At 42.3% G+C, this 18,403-nt stretch overlaps 1 protein-coding gene across 5 annotated transcripts in view; it reads left to right on the forward strand.

The window, feature by feature from the left end:
* Window positions 1-18,403, forward strand: part of Lrsam1 (leucine rich repeat and sterile alpha motif containing 1) — a 71,439-nt gene that overhangs the window by 27,347 nt on the left and 25,689 nt on the right. For all 5 annotated transcript variants that reach the window (XM_042274841.2, XM_076568867.1, XM_042274842.2 and 2 more), the window contains one exon: window positions 18,338-18,367. In XM_042274841.2, the coding sequence (XP_042130775.1) occupies window positions 18,338-18,367 (30 nt within the window). The remainder of the gene's footprint in view (window positions 1-18,337; window positions 18,368-18,403) is intronic.

Here is an 18,403-nt window from a genome sequence, read left to right on the forward strand (position 1 = left end):
GAGACCTGGGTAGGGATTGGTCCCTATAATTTATAGGATTGGAAGCTTCTTGGTCTGCACTCAGATATTATCCTTCTCAGATTTCTGATAGTACTGATGGCTAGGCTAGCTCTAACTTTGTCAGCATGGGAGCATCAACCAGATCCTTCTGCAAGGAGATAACTAGCTTGTTAGTTCACTTTTACAACAAAAAAACTTCTAAGCTTTGACGATCTCAAAAAAAAATGATTTAAGATAAAATATGTTTCAGATTACTCTCTTGTTCTATGGTTCAGAGCTTAACATTTAGGAGCCCTGATGAGCTGGTAGAGCAATGACTACTTATTGTTCAGTTACAAGCTCAACATTTTAAATTTGTTTTAGATGTCATCTAAATATATGTAAATATAAACCTAAAAATGCTTCTCATGAGGCCAAAAATCTCTGTCCAATTTATACCTGGCTTTCTGGACAGAAGAAAAATGCACAAGCTTTTAACCCAAATCTGTAGTTCTTGTTGGGACTCAAAGGTATGAGTCCACTTCTGCTGTTTTACAGATACCCATTACCTGCTTTGTTTACAATATAGATTTCAGTACAAATTAGTTATACTAACGTATCTAAAACTTTTATGTCATTTTGTAAGTAGGCCTCAAAGGATCAAAAGAGTCATAAAACCTAGACCCACTTCACAGAGGTCGGAAGGACCCCAGATAAGTATTCCTAAAGATAGTATTTTCCTCTCTCATAGTTTTGGGACTAGTGCTTTTCCCATTACTAAAGATATGGACCTAGGGGTTCCAAATAAGTTCATAAATTTTAACTTCTGTTTCTAGTTTAAATTTGTCTCAACAGATCTCCATTTGGCTGGCAGTCACCTCCAAGCTTCAGTTGCTGACTGCATTGCTCCAGACGACTGTGAGCTCCAGACTTGCTAAAAGCTGACGTGGACCAGCCCAGCTAACATGATTCTTCCCTGTCCCTATGGGGTCAGGCAGATACATGCTTCTGACAAATGCCCCTTGCCCAGTCTTTGACCAGCATTTCAACTTTCTGCCCCCTGCCCGACTACTGCGCCCCAGTGCCAGCATGAAGCAGTTCCAGAAGAAAACACTTCGTCCATTTTCCCTCTTCAGTAAGGCTGAAATGCTGGGTCAAAAAAAAAGCTCCCTAACATAGAGGCAAGTCTAATAGGGCCCACTATGATCCTCATTATCTTACTCAGGCCCTATACCCTTAACAGACAAGTACAATTTATAAAACAGGCTTGGCAGCATATAACTCATGGTACAACGGAGTTATACACAAGTCAGGACCACCAAATATGAGTCATATGCAGACCCCGAAGTGAGGACATGGGAATCTCTTAAATTAGAGCAAGTTAGGGGCTCATGATTGAGCCCCTCTAGGAACAAAGAAAGGGGGGAAATGTGATACCTCAGTAAAATCCCCCACTCTATCCCCTACAGACAAAGAGAGGTTTAAACCAGGATTCCTAAGTGTAGATAAGAACTTAGACCCCTTTTCCCCAGGTGGCTGTATCTGCTACAGGGACTTTGGAAAACAGTCAGGATATTCGACCAAAAGACTAAAAAGGGAGGCGGGTTAAAATAAATTATATGGTCTGTGTCTTTAAGAACTAGCCTCACAAAGAAAGGGGAGAGCTCCTTCCCACCTCCCTGCTGTGAGTGAGAGGTTTGGAAGAGCCTCCCTGGAGACTTGTAAACTTAGAAAACACCTTACTTTTGCATTCTGTACCTAAAGTCTTCAGTGGGGGCTTTGGGGACTGTGATTTAGGCCAGGCCAGTTTCAAGTCCCCAGAAATGATGGTGCCAGCCCCAGGAACAAAAGAACAGAGTCAGGATGTCTGATGGTAACCAATTAACCACGAGATGCCCCTCTCCAGAGATAACAAGACCTGACCCCGGAGAGAAGTTGTAAAACTCCTGACAAGGCAAACAGACAAGCTAAAATAAGATAAAGTCCAGGCCCGGGAAAAACTTGACCAATCAAGGATGGACCCGTACTAACCCCCTCCCCTCTAAGAAATTTTATGGGTTTTGCCTATAAAAACTAACTTCCCCAAGAAAGAGGCACTCCTCCCTGCCTCACTGTATTGGGTGTAGGAAGGAGTCCCTGTCTAGACTTGTATTTGCAGAATAAACCTTGCTGTTGCATTCTGGACATCCAAAGGTCTACGGTGGACTCTTTGGGGGGTCACAATCTGGGCATAACAGTACCACATTTTTTTCATCCATTCTTCCGTTGATGGGCATCTAGGTTGTTTCCAGGTTCTGGCTATTACAAATAGTGCTGCTATGAACATAGCTGAGCATGTATCTTTATGGTATGTATCAGCATTCTTTGGGTATATGCCCAAGAGTGGGATGGCTGGGTCTTGAGGTAGTTCGATTCCTAATTTTCTGAGAAACCGCCATACTGATTTCCACAGTGGTTGTACAAGTTTACATTCCCACCAACAGTGAAGGAGTGTTCCCTTTGCTCCACATCCTCTCCAACATTGGTTGTCATTGGTGTTTTTGATCTTAGCCATTCTAACAGGTGTAAGGTGGTATCTCAGAGTCGTTTTGATTTGCATTTCTCTGATGATTAAGGATGTTGAGCATTTCTTTAAATGTCTTTCAGCCATTTGTAGTTCTTGTTTTGTGAATTCTCTGTTTAGCTCTTTAGCCCATTTTTTAATTGGACTGTTCAGTGCTTTGATGTCTAGTTTCTTGAGTTCTTTATATATTGTGGAAATCAATCCTCTGTCAGATGTGAGGTTGGTGAAGATCTTTTCCCAATCTGTTGGGTGTCTTTTTGTCTTATTGACTGTGCCTTTTGCCCTGCAAAAGCTTCTCAGTTTTGAGAGGTCCCATTTATTAATGGTTGTGCTCAGGGTTTGTGCTGTCGGTGTTTTATTTAGGAAATGGTCTCCAGTGCCAATGCGTTCAAGAGTGCTTCCTATCTTCTTTTCTATTAAGTTTAGTGTAACTGGATTTATGTTTAGGTCTTTGATCCACTTGGACTTGAGTTTTGTGCATGGTGACAGATATGGATCTATTTGTAATCTTTTACATATTGACATCCAGTTATGCCAGCACCATTTGTTGAAGATACTTTCTTTGTTCCATTGTATAGTTTTGGCTCCTTTGTCAAAAACCAGGTGTTCATATGTGCATGGATTAATGTCAGGGTCTTCAATTCGATTCCATTGGTCCGTATGTCGGTTTTTATACCAGTACCAAGCTGTTTTTATTACTATAGCTCTATAGTAGAGTTTGAGGTCCGGGATGGTGATGCCTCCAAGGGTTGCTTTATCGTATAGGATTATTTTAGCTATCCTGGGTCTTTTGTTTTTCCATATAAAGTTGAGTATTTTTCTTTCCAAGTCTGTGAAGAATTGTGTTGGGATTTTGATGGGGATTGCATTGAATCTGTAGATTGCTTTTGGTAAGATTGCCATTTTTACTATGTTAATCCTGCCTATCCATGAGCATGGGAGATCCTTCCATTTTCTGATATCTTCTTCAATTTCTTTCTTTAGAGATTTAAAGTTCTTATCAAAAAGGTCTTTCACTTGTTTAGTTAGTGTTATCCCAAGGTATTTTATATTATTTGTGGCTATTGTAAAGGGTGATGTTTCTCTGACTTCTTTCTCAGCCCTTTTATCATTTGTGTATAGGAGGGCTACTGATTTTTTTGAGTTGATCTTGTATCCTGCCACTTTACTGAAGGAGTTTATCAGCTGTAGAAGTTCCCTGGTAGAGTTTTTGGGGTCACTTATGTATACTATCATATCATCTGCAAATAGTGAAAGTTTGACTTCTTCCTTGCCAATTTGTATCCCTTTGATCTCCTTTTGTTGTCTTATTGCTCTAGCTAGAACTTCTAGTACTACATTGAATAAATATGGGGAGAGTGGACAGCCTTGTCTTGTTCCTGAATTTAGTGGTATCGCTTTGAGTTTCTCTCCATTTAATTTGATGTTTGCTGTTGGCTTGCTATAAATTGCTTTTATTATGTTTAGAAATGTTCCTTGTATTCCTATTCTTTCTAAGACCTTTATCATGAAGGGGTGTTGGATTTTGTCAAAGGCTTTTTCAGCATCTAGGGAGATGATCATGTGGTTTTTTTCTTTCAGTTTGTTTATATGGTGTATTACATTGACTGATTTCCGTATGTTGAACCATCCTTGCATCCCTGGGATGAATCCTACTTGGTCGTGATGGATGATTGTTTTGATGTATTCTTGGATTCGGTTTGCCAATATTTTGTTGAGTATTTTTGCATCAATGTTCATGAGGGAGATTGGTCTGTAGTTCTCTTTCTTTGTTGCATCTTTGTGTGGTTTGGGTATCAGGGTAATTGTAGCCTCATAAAAAGAGTTTGGTAGTGTTCCTTCTGTTTCTATTGTGTGGAACACTTTGAAGAGGATTGGTATTAGTTCTTCTTTGAAAGTCTGGTAGAATTCTGCACTAAAACCATCTGGTCCTGGGCTTTTTTTAGTTGGGAGACTTTTGATGACTGTTTCTATTTCTTTAGGGGTTATTGGTCTATTTAAATGGTTTATCTGGTCTTGATTTAATTTTGGTATTTGGTATTTATCCAGAAAATTGTCCATTTCTTCCTGGTTTTCCATTTTTGTGGAGTACAGGTTTTTGAAGTATGATCTGATGATTCTCTGGATTTCCTCATTGTCTGTTGTTATGTCTCCCTTTTCATTTCTGATTTTGTGAATTTGGGTGTTCTCTCTTTGCTTTTTGATTAATTTGGCTAGTGGTTTGTCTATCTTGTTGATTTTTTCAAAGAACCAACTCTTTGTTTCATTGATTTTTTGTATTGTTCTCTTGTTTTCTATTTCGTTGATTTCAGCCCTCAATTTGATTATTTCCTGGCGTCTATTTCTCCTGGGTGAGTTTGTTTCTTTTTGTTCTAGAGCTTTCAGTTGTGCTGTTAATTCATTGGTATGGGATTGCTCCATCTTCTTTATGTGTGCATTTAGAGCTATGAATTTTCCTCTTAGCACTGCTTTCATAGTATCCCATAAGTTTGGGTATGTTGTACTTTCATTTTCATTGAATTCTAGGAACTCTTTAATTTCTGTCTTTATTTCTTCCTTGACCCATTGATGTTTCAGGTGGGTATTATTCAGTTTCCATGAGTTTGTGGGTTTTCTATAATTTTTGTTGTTATTGAGTTCTAACTTTAAGGCATGGTGGTCTGATAAGATACAGGAGGTTATTCCAATTTTTTTGTATCTGTTGAGATTTGTTTTGTGTCCAAGCATGTGGTCAATTTTTGAGAAGGTTCCATGGGGTGCTGAGAAGAAGGTATATTCTTTTGTGTTAGGATGGAATATTCTGTAGATATCTGTTAGGTCCATTTGAGTCATAACATCTGTTAGGTCCTTTATTTCTTTGTTAAGTTTCAGTCTGGTAGATCTATCTTTTGGTGAGAGTGGTGTGTTAAAGTCTCCCACTACTAATGTGTGGGGTTTGATGTGCGTTTTAAACTTTAGTAGTGTTTCTTTTATGAATGTGGGTGCTTTTGTATTTGGAGCATAAATGTTTAGAATCGAGACTTCATCTTGGTGGATTTTTCCTGTGATGAATATGTAATGTCCATCCTGGTCTCTTTTGATTGATTTTAGTTTGAAGTCTATTTTATTAGATATTAGGATAGCTACACCAGCTTGTTTCTTAGGTCCATTTGCTTGGAAAACCTTTTCCCAGCCCTTTACTCGGAGGTAGTGTCTGTCTTTGGAGTTAAGGTGTGTTTCTTGTATGCAGCATATGGATGGGTCCTGTTTTCTAATCCATTCTGTTAGCCTGTGTCTTTTTATAGGTGAGTTGAGACCATTGATATTGATGGATATTAATGACCAGTGATTGTTAATTCCTGTTATTTTTTTGGTTGTGTTGTGTTGTCCTTCTGTGGTGTATGTTGGTGTAGGATTATCTATTGCTTGATTTTTCATGGATGTGTTTAGCTTCTTTGGGTTGAATTTTCCCTTCTAGTGCTTTCTGTAGGGCTGGGTTTGTGGACAGGTATTGATTAAATCTGGTTTTATCCTGGAATATTTTGTTTACTCCGCCTATGGTGATTAAGAGTTTTGCTGGGTATAATAGTCTGGGTTGGCATCCATGGTCTCTTAGTGTCTGCATGAGGTTTGTCCATGATCTTCTATCTTTCATAGTCTCTATTGAGTAGTCTGGTGTTATTCTGATGGGTTTGCCTTTATATGTTACTTGGTCCTTTTCCTTTGCAGCTCTTAATATTTCTTCTTACCTTTTCATTCTTAAAAGCTCACTAAGAAACAAAACCCTTGATGCCTCAGCTTGGCTGTAACTGAAAAGCTTGGCTTTTTTGCTTTTCCCAGTAAAGTTTCCTGCCCTTTTGGGCTCTCTGTACCTCTTTACCCACACTCTCCCAAGCATTTCCCTCAGGGTACCCTGACCCGCTGTCTTTTACTAGCGTAAAGAGACAGAGTTTAGAAGAGGTTTTTAGAACTCCATCCCTGCCTCCTGCGTTGCAGGGAGGATTTTTAAAGTTTGAAAGAGAACTTAGAGAGGTTTTACGGTCTTAAGAGGTTTGTTGTTTTCCCTTAGAGCTAATCACAGGTGGTCCTCAGTGTAGCTAGTCCACAGTCAGGATGAATCTCTGTCACCCGCCAGTCCCACAGCCGCTCAGACCCAACCGAATAAACACACTTATATTGCTTACAAACTGTATGGCCGTGGCAGGCTTCTTGCTAACTGTTCTTATATCTTAAATTAATCTATTTCCATAAATCTATACCTTGCCACGTAGCTCATGGCTTGCCGGCATCTTCACATGAGGTTTGTCATGGCGGTGGCTGGCAGTGTCTCCTTCCGCCTTCCTGTTCTTTTTTTTCCACTCTTAGTCCTATCTATACTTCCTGCCTAGCCACTGGCCAATCAGTGTTTTATTTATTGACCAATCAGAGTAATTTGACATATAGACCATCCCACAGCACCTCATACTAATATCTTCAGGTGATTCTAATTTGTCCTTCTGAGAATTCTGAAAGGCTTTAGTTTTTTAAGTTTGAGAGCTTTTGAGAAAGATTAAAGCTTTTTAGAGAGTTTTCCCAAGAGAGAAAGACCAACTTTATCCAAAACTTCCCAATTTTAAGCTTTTTGGCTTCTTACACCCACATTTTTGCCTCAGGGAAAAAATACTTTCTCCTGCCACTTAGCATTTCAGCTGTCACCAGGTCAAAAGTTTCCATGAACTTTTTCTTCCCCATAAACTCAGAGAAGAGCTTTTTTACTACCCATAAAGCTCAAAGATTTTTTTCCCAGTTTGCATTCATAGCCCCCAAAGTTAGAAAATTGAAGTTTTTCTGTCTAGTTGCCTTACTTATTTTTTCTACACGATCTTATACTTCTAAGTTTTTCCTTATATTACTATACTATGCCTTATATTTTTCACAGATAGAAAATGAGAAAGGGATAGAAGATAGAAAATTTTGACAGAAGAGAATTTTGCGCTGCAGCATCGCACATCCTTCGAGTCCGTTTTTCTTTTTCTCTCGAGGATAAAACCCCTGCTCCTCAATAATATATACATAAAGTGTGTGTGTGTGTGTGTGTGTATATATATATATATATATTTATATATATATATATATATATATATATATACATTCCCCCCCCCCCCATAACACTGGCATGCCACTTTCCACTGGCAGGGCTGACTCACATTTTCGCTAAAAACTCTGTAATAAAACTATTATTTTCCTTTTTCTTTAGTCCCTGTTCATTTGTCTTTAGTCCCCTTTTTTTCTTTTTTCTTTAGTTCCTGTTCATGGCACCATTCTGTGGGGCGTTTACCCACCAACCCCACAGCTCCCCAGAGTTTTCTTGAGTGCGAGCAGCAGGAAATATTAGATAGAAGGATTTAGATTGTGGAGATGAACAGATAGAAAATAAAGGATAGCCCCGAGAGGGCCTGGAACCTATTCCAACGGGCCCCGACTGTCTCTGCACCCGGGTATTTATAGAGACGCCAAGGGGTGGAGCAAAAGACCTCCTCCCCCAGCACAGCCCAGTGCAGACCATCTCAGACACCTGCACTCAGGACCGTGGTCCTGATCATCCTCTATGAGGACCTGCTGGGTAAAGCCACGAGGAACCTAAAAACGGGCTTCCACAGGGCTGCTGCACGGCTGTACCTGAGCAGGTACTGAGGGCTGCTAGCATAGGAGCTATAGCCGCAGATTCCTCCTTCAGACCCACAGACCCAGCTACCACAGCTGTCCCAGGCCGTCCGCTCACCACATCAAGTGTCCGGGTCTCCTCTGTTCCCTGAACAAACCATGTCCCTTTCCCAGCAGTGTCTTAGAGCAAACCATTCCCATCTGGAACTCTCCCCACTCACTCTGATTTTCATTTTATCTTACTTATTTTTTTTTTATTTTTTAATATGTAGCTAAGGATGGCCTTGAACTTAAAAATTATTTATTAGTATTGCATGTGTTTTTTTTGTTTGTTTGTTTGTTTTGTTTTGTTTCGTTTTGTTTTTTTTTCTTAACTCTTTTGGCTCTTTGCTCTTTTGGGAGGTCCGACACACACCTACCAAATAAATACACACATGGAGACTTATTACTTATAAATGTCTGGCCTTAGCTTGGTTTATTTCTAGCCAGCTTTTCTTAAATTATCCCATCTACCTTTTGCCTCTAGGATTTTACCTTTCTCTATTTTTTTATATCTTTTCTTTCCTTTTTACTCCATGTCTGGCTGCATAGCTGGCCCTTTCCTTTCTCGATCCTTCATTTTCTCTTCCCAGATTTTGTTATGCCCAGATTGTGACCCCCCAAAGAATCCACCGTAGACCTTGGATGTCCAGAATGCAAGAGCAAGGTTTATTCTGCAGATACAAGTCTAGACAGGGACTCATTCCTACACCCAATACAGTGAGGCAGGGAAGAGTGCCTCTTTCTTGGGGAAGTTAGTTTTTATAGGCAAAACCCATAAAATTTCTTAGAGGGGAGGGGGTTAGTACGGGTCCATCCTTGATTGGTCAAGTTTTTCTCGGGCCTGGACTCGATCTTATTTTATCTTATCTGTTTGCCCTGTCAGGAGTTTTACAACTCATCTCCGGGGTCTGGTCTTGTTATCTCTGGAGAGGGGCATCTCGTGGTTAATTGGTTACCATCAGACATCCTGACTCTGTTCTTTTGTTCCTGGGGCTGGCACCATCATTTCTGGGGACTTGAAACTGGCCTGGCCTAAATCACAGTCCCCAAAGCTGCCACTGAATACTTTAGGTACAGAATGCAAAAGTAAGGTGTTTTCTAAGTTTACAAGTCTCCAGGGAGGCTCTTCCAAACCTCTCACTCACAGCAGGGAGGTGGGGAGAAGGAGCCTCCCCTTTCTTTATGAGGCTAGTTCTTAAAGGCACAGACCATATAATTTATTTTAACCCACATCCCTTTTTAGTCTTTTGGTCGAATATCCTGACTTTTCCAAAGTCCCTGTAGCAGATACAGCCACCTGGGGAAAAGGGGTCTAAGTTCTTATCTACACTTAGGAATCCTGGTTTAAGCTTCTCTTTGTCTGTAGGGGATAGAGTGGGGGGTTTTACTGAGGTATCACATTTCCCCCCTTTCTTTGTTCCTAGAGGGGCTCAATCATGAGCCCCTAACTTGCTCTAATTTAAGAGATTCCCATGTTCTCACTTCGGGGTTTGCACATGACTCGTATTCAGTGGTCCTGACTTGTGTATAACCCCATTGTACCATGAGTTATATGCTGCCTAGCCTCTGTTTTATAAATTGTACTAGTCTGTTAAGTATATAGGGCCTGAGTAAGATAATGAGGATCACAGTGGGCCCTATTAGACTTGCCTCTATGTTAGGGAGCTTTTTTGACCCAGCATTTCAGCCTTACTGAAGAGGGAAAATGGACGAAGTGTTTTCTTCTGGAACTGCTTCAAGCTGGCACTGGGGCGCAGTTGTCAGGAGTGGGGCAGAAAGCTGAAATGCTGGTCAAAGACTGGGCAAGGGGCATTTGTCAGAAGCATGTAGCTGCCTGACCCCATAGGGACAGGGAAGAATCATGTTAGCTGGGCTGGTCCATGTCAGCTTTTAGCAAGTCTGGAGCTCACAGTCGTCTGGAGCAATGTAGTCAGCAACTGAAGCTTGGAGGTGACTGCCAGCCAAATGGAGATCTGTTGAGACAAATTTAAACTAGAAACAGAAGTTAAAATTTATGAACTTATTTGGAACCCCTAGGTCCATATCTTTAGTAATGGGAAAAGCACTAGTCCCAAAACTATGAGAGGAAAATACTATCTTTAGGAATACTTATCTGGGGTCCTTCCGACCTCTGTGAAGTGGGTCTAGGTTTTATGACTCTTTTGATCCTTTGAGGCCTACTTACAAAATGACATAAAAGTGGCCGGGCGGGGGTGGCGCACGCCTTTAATCCCAGCACTCGGGAGGCAGAGCCAGGCGGATTGCTGTGAGTTCGAGGCCAGCCTGGGCTACCAAGTGAGCTCCAGGAAAGGCGCAAAGCTACACAGAGAAACCCTGTCTCGAAAAACCAAAAAAAAAAAAAAAAAAAAAAAAAAAAATGACATAAAAGTTTTAGATATGTTAGTATTACTAATCTGTACTGAAATCCATATTGTAAACAAAGCAGGTAATGGGTATCTGTAAAACAGCAGAAGTGGACTCATACCTTTGAGTCCCAACAAGAACTACAGATTTGGGTTAAAAGCTTGTGCATTTTTCTTCTGTCCAGAAAGCCAGGTATAAATTGGACAGAGATTTTTGGCCTCATGAGAAGCATTTTTAGGTTTATATTTACATATATTTAGATGACATCTAAAACAAATTTAAAATGTTGAGCTTGTAACTGAACAATAAGTAGTCATTGCTCTACCAGCTCATCAGGGCTCCTAAATGTTAAGCTCTGAACCATAGAACAAGAGAGTAATCTGAAACATATTTTATCTTAAATCATTTTTTTTTTGAGATCGTCAAAGCTTAGAAGTTTTTTTTTTTATCGTAAAAGTGAACTAACAAGCTAGTTATCTCCTTGCAGAAGGATCTAGTTGATGCTCCCATGCTGACAAAGTTAGAGCTAGCCTAGCCATCAGTACTATCAGAAATCTGAGAAGGATAATATCTGAGTGCAGACCAAGAAGCTTCCAATCCTATAAATTACAGGGACCAATCCCTACCCAGGTCTCTAGAGCGTTGGAGGCACCAGTCAGAACAGCATCAATCTTTTTTTACCATCCGGCCCATTACGATCCTGTTTCCTGACTTCAGCACCAGCAGTTCCATCACAAGCTTCCCATCAGTTCCTTTACTAGGCTCTAATGTGACCATCATTTTTCCATCAGGCTGGGGGATGCTTCGGAAGAGACAATGTTGCTCCCAGATGAACTGTCCAGTCAACTTGATATCTATATCTACCTGGCCAACCCTGGTGACATTATCTTTGATGTGGTAGGGAAGACATTCAGATATCAAGGGGTCCTCATTTAGATTTACCAGGTAGGGAGTCTTTTACAGTACAGTACCATCTTCTCGGACAGCCATGCCCATCTTAGCCAGCAATGTTTTTTTTTCCATTCTGAGGGCTTTTGTCTTAGGAGGCTTTTTTTAAGTTTCATTTATCTTGGCAATAATCTTTTTTATCTCTTGTAGCCTCTCTATGGCTTCCTCAGGCCCAATTTGGGGCTCAGCACTGGGGGAGAAGGAGGGCTCCAGCTCCCCATTGTGTGGAGGAGGAGACTAGGGTGAAGCTGGGGTGGGAGGAGATGATACCACTGACAGAGCATCTCCAGGACTGTCCTCTTTTACCTTTAGACCTCTTAGGGCAGAGGCTGAGAGTCCCTGAGCCATCAGCAGCTCCCAAAAATGTGCCACCTCCTTCTGCAGCTCTCGGGTAAGCCAGGCATTGGGGCATCTTGCCCTGTGGTCAGTGTAGCCATGATCCAGGCAGAGACGTTGTGGTGCCTTGTATGTAATCTTCTTTGGAGACCTTGGGTCACTGCTAGGATTGGAAGCCTGTCTGATATAATAAGCTTTTAGATCAACATTTAAATGCCATATTCTGCAGATCTCTGAAGTATGAGGGCTGTCCAAGTGTATCTGAATAGACAAACTTTGATTCTAGTTACTTGTTTCAAGCTCAACCCTGAAAACATATGCAAGGGACTGAGTAAATAAGTAAACATATCCCTGTAATATTATATCAGTATTTATTTATCCTGATTATAATTTAAAAAGAACTCAATTATTTATGACTGACTATTTATGTTCTTTAATAGTCTACAAAAGTAGCCTAAAAACAATGCTTTTAAGTTGAAGCTCTTCTAGCATCAAATACAGGTTCAGTAAAGAAACCAAAATAAAATATCATTATATAACATTCTGAAGCCTGAACATACCTTGGGTAAGAAGAAACATTTTTTAAAGCCATTGGTTTTTAACTATAAAAACTGTTCTTAAAAGACTGAGATCTCTCAAATGTCTTTCACCATTGCAACTAGACTCTTTTTGGAACTCTAGTCCTGCCATACATTTGCAAATCTCAGCTGTTTCCTATGATTCCTTTATGTTGCAAAGTTTGGCTGCCAGAGCAAGGTATATTCCTGTGTATAAAAGCATTGATGTGCAGCTTTAATATTAATCAAATACCTTATTTATTAAACATATGTTGCCATCTATTTAAATTCTCTAGAAACTTGCTGTTGAACACTTGGTAAAGACATAAGTATTAGGTATTAACCCGAGTAGATCTTTATAACCATAGTAAAAGATGGCTGCCATCCACATGGCTGCCCATGATGTCACCAGCCAAGATGGAGGGAGCCACGTGGTTGCTGTTTAAAGCTTGTTTTTTTTTAAAACAATAATTACTTGCACACATACACACAGTTGGATCCAAGTTACATATATAGTTAAAGCTTGCTTTCATTTTCAAGTCACATGCCTGTATACATACATACATAAGCAGTTTGCAGAATCATTAGCCATTTTTAAGATGAAAACAAATAAGAATTAACTTTTAAATTCAGTATTTGCAGGTATAAGAAACCATAACAAACAGTTTATATCACATCCCCTCTGACCTTCTACAACCTTCCATGTACCTTCAGTCCATTTCTTTTATCCCTCAAACATTTACGCTAGACAAATTTTATTTTTTTTTCCTTAAAACAGTAACTCTTACCAAAGTCCTTCTTGTGATTTCCCTCAGTACTCTAGAATGTATTGTAAAGTTGCAATATTTTAAACAAGAACAGAAATACATGCATATACCATAACAAGAAGAACTCTGAATTTGCATCAGCACTATACCATAAACAAGAAACTGTTAGTTAAACTTATAACATAGCCATGGTAGCTTATCAATCATAGGCAGTGACATTTTATTCTTGGAGCCAGACCTTTATAACTTATTTTAATAGCTTGCATTTTATATAAAATCTTTATATCTTAGACCCTATATAAACCTTATTTAAATCTTATAATTTATTTAAACTTTAAAGTTGAACTTTAAAGTTTTATATTTTTATATCTTTTAACTATTTATTTAGACCCAAAATATCATATATTTAAACCCTCATGACATGTTTAAGCCTTTAAATTTTTATATCTTAAACTGTTTTTTAAATCAAAAATCATTTATTTAAACTTTTATCTTAACCAACAATAATTTGAAACCAATTTTTTTAAATGGTGGCAAGTATTTGTAACACATTGAACTCAAATGACCAAAACCCATGTAAATTTTTGTTTTTCCTGTGGAAACAAAAGCATAATTTTCCTAGTATCTTGAACTGGTAACCTTTTTTTTTTTTTTTTTAAGCAAAACCAGGACAGAGAAGGGTTAACAAGAGAAATTCCTGGCTGGCAGAAGAAACCTTGAAGTTACCACAGTAAAGGAAGGGAGGGGGAGCAGTGGTCATAAAGTATGTCCTTGGCTGCCAGTGTTCCTGAAAAAAAGTTTTTGTTAACTCCTCTGACTAAAGTCAGATTCTCTGTTCAGTGTTCACACAGTTGTCAGTTGCAGGCAGCCATTGTCCTGTCCAGAGCAGGACATGAAAATCTTAGCCCGCCTGTACCGAGAGCACGCACCCCCACCCTCGTGAGAGCAGCCAGCTGCCTGCAGTCCTGATAGCAAGAGAGCTAGGGAGGGAGGGAGGTGAGTAGCAGAAACAGATGACCTTTACACAGACAATTCAAGTACCAGCACATCAGCACTGAGATGATGATGGCCTCACTCACAGCAAGCAAGCCCCTCGATTGCGGCTCGCACATCCTTCTGGTGGGCTAGGCAAAGGTCTAGTGGAGAAGAAGGGGACTGTCCCATAGCGTCCGTCACAGTCAAGTCAACAATGAGAACAGTTAACACACTACATACAAGACCAAGGGCACACGAAAGAAAAACTTTGCCCCAACGAGACAACCAACAAAGCTCCAAGAACAATGACAACCTGATGTGCTCTGTGGAGAGTGACCCTCCAGTCTCAATCACACTAAAAACAATCCAGACTCGAGGATCTCTGTCCTTGATCAAACAGACATCAGGGGGCTTTCACATCCCTGTCAGTCAGACATGTACCTTGTTTCTTGGAAGAGAAACAGAGTGTAAAGTAACAATGACCACAATAAAACATACAAAAAAAACCCCCACAAAATGGCTCTAACAATTTCCCGGGACAAAATACAAAGTGGCACTTTTTCCCACCATGGGGAAAGGTACCCAAAGATGCTCCTCTCCTAAGCACTCCCTGGAGGAGACTCCCAAAATCAAATGGTCACCTCTGAGGTGGCCCCAAATGGCTCGGGACTAGGGGGTCCCTTGCCCAAATGAGGGAATGAGACGTCTCTCTTTCCCTCCCAGGATCACTGTCCGGACACGTCTGTCCCAGTGAGAGCCTGCAAAGTACAAATCGAGCCCGCAAAGTACAAATAGAGCCTGCAAAGTACAAATCAGTCGACCGGCGCAAAACATAACGAGACAAGACAGAGACAGAGACAAGACAAAGAGCGCTCTTACTGGTAGATGTCAATAAACCTCTGGACCCTTGAGGGTCCCGGTGGGGTCTCTGGGGTTTCCCGGCCAACGCACCAAATGTTATGCCCAGATTGTGACCCCCCAAAGAGTCCACCGTAGACCTTTGGATGTCCAGAATGCAACAGCAAGGTTTATTCTGCAGATACAAGTCTAGACAGGGACTCATTCCTACACCCAATACAGTGAGGCAGGGAGGAGTGCCTCTTTCTTGGGGAAGTTAGTTTTTATAGGCAAAACCCATAAAATTTCTTAGAGGGGAGGGGGTTAGTACGGGTCCATCCTTGATTGGTCAAGTTTTTCTCGGGCCTGGACTCGATCTTATTTTATCTTATCTGTTTGCCCTGTCAGGAGTTTTACAACTCATCTCCGGGGTCTGGTCTTGTTATCTCTGGAGAGGGGCATCTCGTGGTTAATTGGTTACCATCAGACATCCTGACTCTGTTCTTTTGTTCCTGGGGCTGGCACCATCATTTCTGGGGACTTGGAACTGGCCTGGCCTAAATCACAGTCCCCAAAGCTGCCACTGAATACTTTAGGTACAGAATGCAAAAGTAAGGTGTTTTCTAAGTTTACAAGTCTCCAGGGAGGCTCTTCCAAACCTCTCACTCACAGCAGGGAGGTGGGGAGAAGGAGCCTCCCCTTTCTTTATGAGGCTAGTTCTTAAAGGCACAGACCATATAATTTATTTTAACCCACATCCCTTTTTAGTCTTTTGGTCGAATATCCTGACTTTTCCAAAGTCCCTGTAGCAGATACAGCCACCTGGGGAAAAGGGGTCTAAGTTCTTATCTACACTTAGGAATCCTGGTTTAAGCTTCTCTTTGTCTGTAGGGGATAGAGTGGGGGGTTTTACTGAGGTATCACAATTTCTCCTTCTGTATATCCTCTCTGCCTGCCAGCCCCCCCCCCATCCTTTCTCCTGCCTTGCTATTGGCTGTTCAGCTCTTTATTAGACCATCAGGTGTTTTAGACAGGCACAGTAACACAGCTTCACAGAGTTAAACAAATGCAACATAAAAAAATGCAGCACATCTTAGCATCATTAAACAAAGGTTCCACAGCATAAATGAATGTAACACACACCTTAAAACAATATTCCACAACAGTGTGTGTTCATGCATGCATGTGTGTGTGGTGTATACATGTGAGTGTGAAATTGTGTGCATGTACCTGTGTCCATGAATGTGCATGTGTGCATGCATATATGTGCACGGAGTGAGTGTGTGTGCATGAGTATGAGTGAAATTGTGTGCACATGTGCACAGAGTTAGTGTATGTGCATGCATGTGGGGGTCTGAGGGTGACTTTGTAGCATTCTCTGCTCTTCCACGGATCCTGGTTGACAGGGCTGCCATGCCTGTGTGAAGCTTTGCTGCTGCTGAGCCATCTCTCCAGCCTCTCAATTTATTCTAAGATTTTTTATTGTATTTATTTCGTGGAGGAGAAAGAATGCACATGAAGACCAGAGGCCAAGTCTCGGGAGTCCATCCTCTGCTGTACCTGGCTGCACTAAACCTACCAGCCAAGGTCACCTGATACGGCCTCGAGGAATTCACCCAGGCCAGTTGGAGGGGCCACAGCACAATTGGGGCTGTGACAGTTTTATTGAGAGCACTCAGACTTTTTGTACCTTTATAGAAACAGAAGATAATGGCAATTGTCAGGACCAATACAGTTATGGTTGCCAGGACCCAGTGAAGTTGGCAAGTCATACAGGGCACACAAGATTAATGTCTAAGACCAAGTGTCCTGTCAAGCTTCCGTGACTGCTAAGGGAGCATACAGAGAAACACAAAGCGGCCTGAACACTTCACAGCCTGAGGGAGTGCATCAGCCTCTCAGGAACTGGAAGGCGCACAGTGCCCCAGGAGCCACAGAGTCTAGCCTGAAAAACCCAAGACATCTGCCTTTCAAGGTGGCCAGGCCAAGCCAGCTCCATGGTTCCCAGCACTTTCCTGCCGCCATGCAGGTCCTAGGGATCATGGGGTCATCAGGCTTGCTGAAATTAGCCTCTACCTGCTGAGTCATCTCACTGGCCCTGGTTCTCAGTTAAGATGTATCCTGTGAGCGTCCCCAGCCTAGGTTAAACCAGCTCCGGGCTCTCAGTGTCCTTCACATTGCCAGGGAGCGCTCACCGGTGCTGTTTAAATAACGGATTGTGTGCTAAATGTTTAGGTTACAGTCCACTCCCGCCTCCCCACTCCCGCTTGTCGGAGCTTCGGGGAGGCAGGGGGAGGCAGGAGCGTGTCTGTGGATACCTGTCAGAGCTTCGGGGAGGCAGGAGCATGTCTGTGTTGATACCTGTCTCTGCACTCCTTCCTGATCTCATGCTCCTCACTGACTAGGATAGCCGTGACTCAGGACTAGTAAAGGGACAAATGGGCACACAGGTCAGCACCCGCAGCAGGCAGGCGCCTAAGGCCCCTGAGGCTCAGCAAAGTTTGCCACAGTTATCTAGATACATCTGCTACCGGAGCAGGCAGGACCTGCCTCTGCCGTCTCCGCTCTCACCCCGGCTCACAGAGCAGATCTGATGGCTGTGGAGCAGGCAGGACCTGCCTCTGCTCTCACCCCGGCTCACAGAGCAGATCTGATGGCTGTGGAGCAGCCAGGACCTGCCTCTGCTCTCACCCCGGCTCACAGAGCAAATCTGATGGCTGTGGAGCAGGCAGGACCTGCCTCTGCCGTCTCTGCTCTCACCCCGGCTCACAGAGCAGATCTGATGGCTGTGAGTGGGAACTCCAGCTGCCTGCAGTGCGCCTTCAGTCTTCCGGGGAGTCTCACCACTTTGCCATTGTCAATGAGAATGCCTCTGTGACCTGTCGCTCTGAGCAGTTAGTGGAAATTGGAGAGGGAAGAGGGGACGAAGCAGGAAGCTCAGGCCTTTCGGACTTGGAAGCATCTGCAGTGCCCATGCCCGTTGGGCCGTATCTGAGTGTCTCCACTTTCTCTCTAAAATTCTCCAGAAACCTGCACAGCACCTTTGTGCTTTCAGAGGTTCGGGTGGCCAGAGTTGGGTGCTGTGGTGTGTTACACAGATATCCAGGAGGTAGATGGCCTGTCTTGCTCTTTCAGGAGCCCAGCACTGCCTTCCGGAGCTATCCTGGAGGACTCCTTCCTTCCCGTGGTGTCAGGCATACAGTGGTTCTCACTGCAGCCCCCAGGCCCCTGTATCAGTTCTCATCCTTCCCTGTCCTCATCCCAGTGAGGCAGGCCCGGCAGGCCAGGGTATGCAAGGGGAACCACGGCCACCACCCTCTCCTCACCTCTGGCTCTTCTCTCCCCAGAACCGGTTCTCCGACTATGAGAAGCGAAAGGTAAGGCCCTCCCTGCCACTTTTCCTCTGGAAGGTC

Source organism: Peromyscus maniculatus, chromosome 4 (assembly GCF_049852395.1).
Source record: "Peromyscus maniculatus bairdii isolate BWxNUB_F1_BW_parent chromosome 4, HU_Pman_BW_mat_3.1, whole genome shotgun sequence".
NCBI classification, from domain to species: domain Eukaryota; kingdom Metazoa; phylum Chordata; class Mammalia; order Rodentia; family Cricetidae; genus Peromyscus; species Peromyscus maniculatus.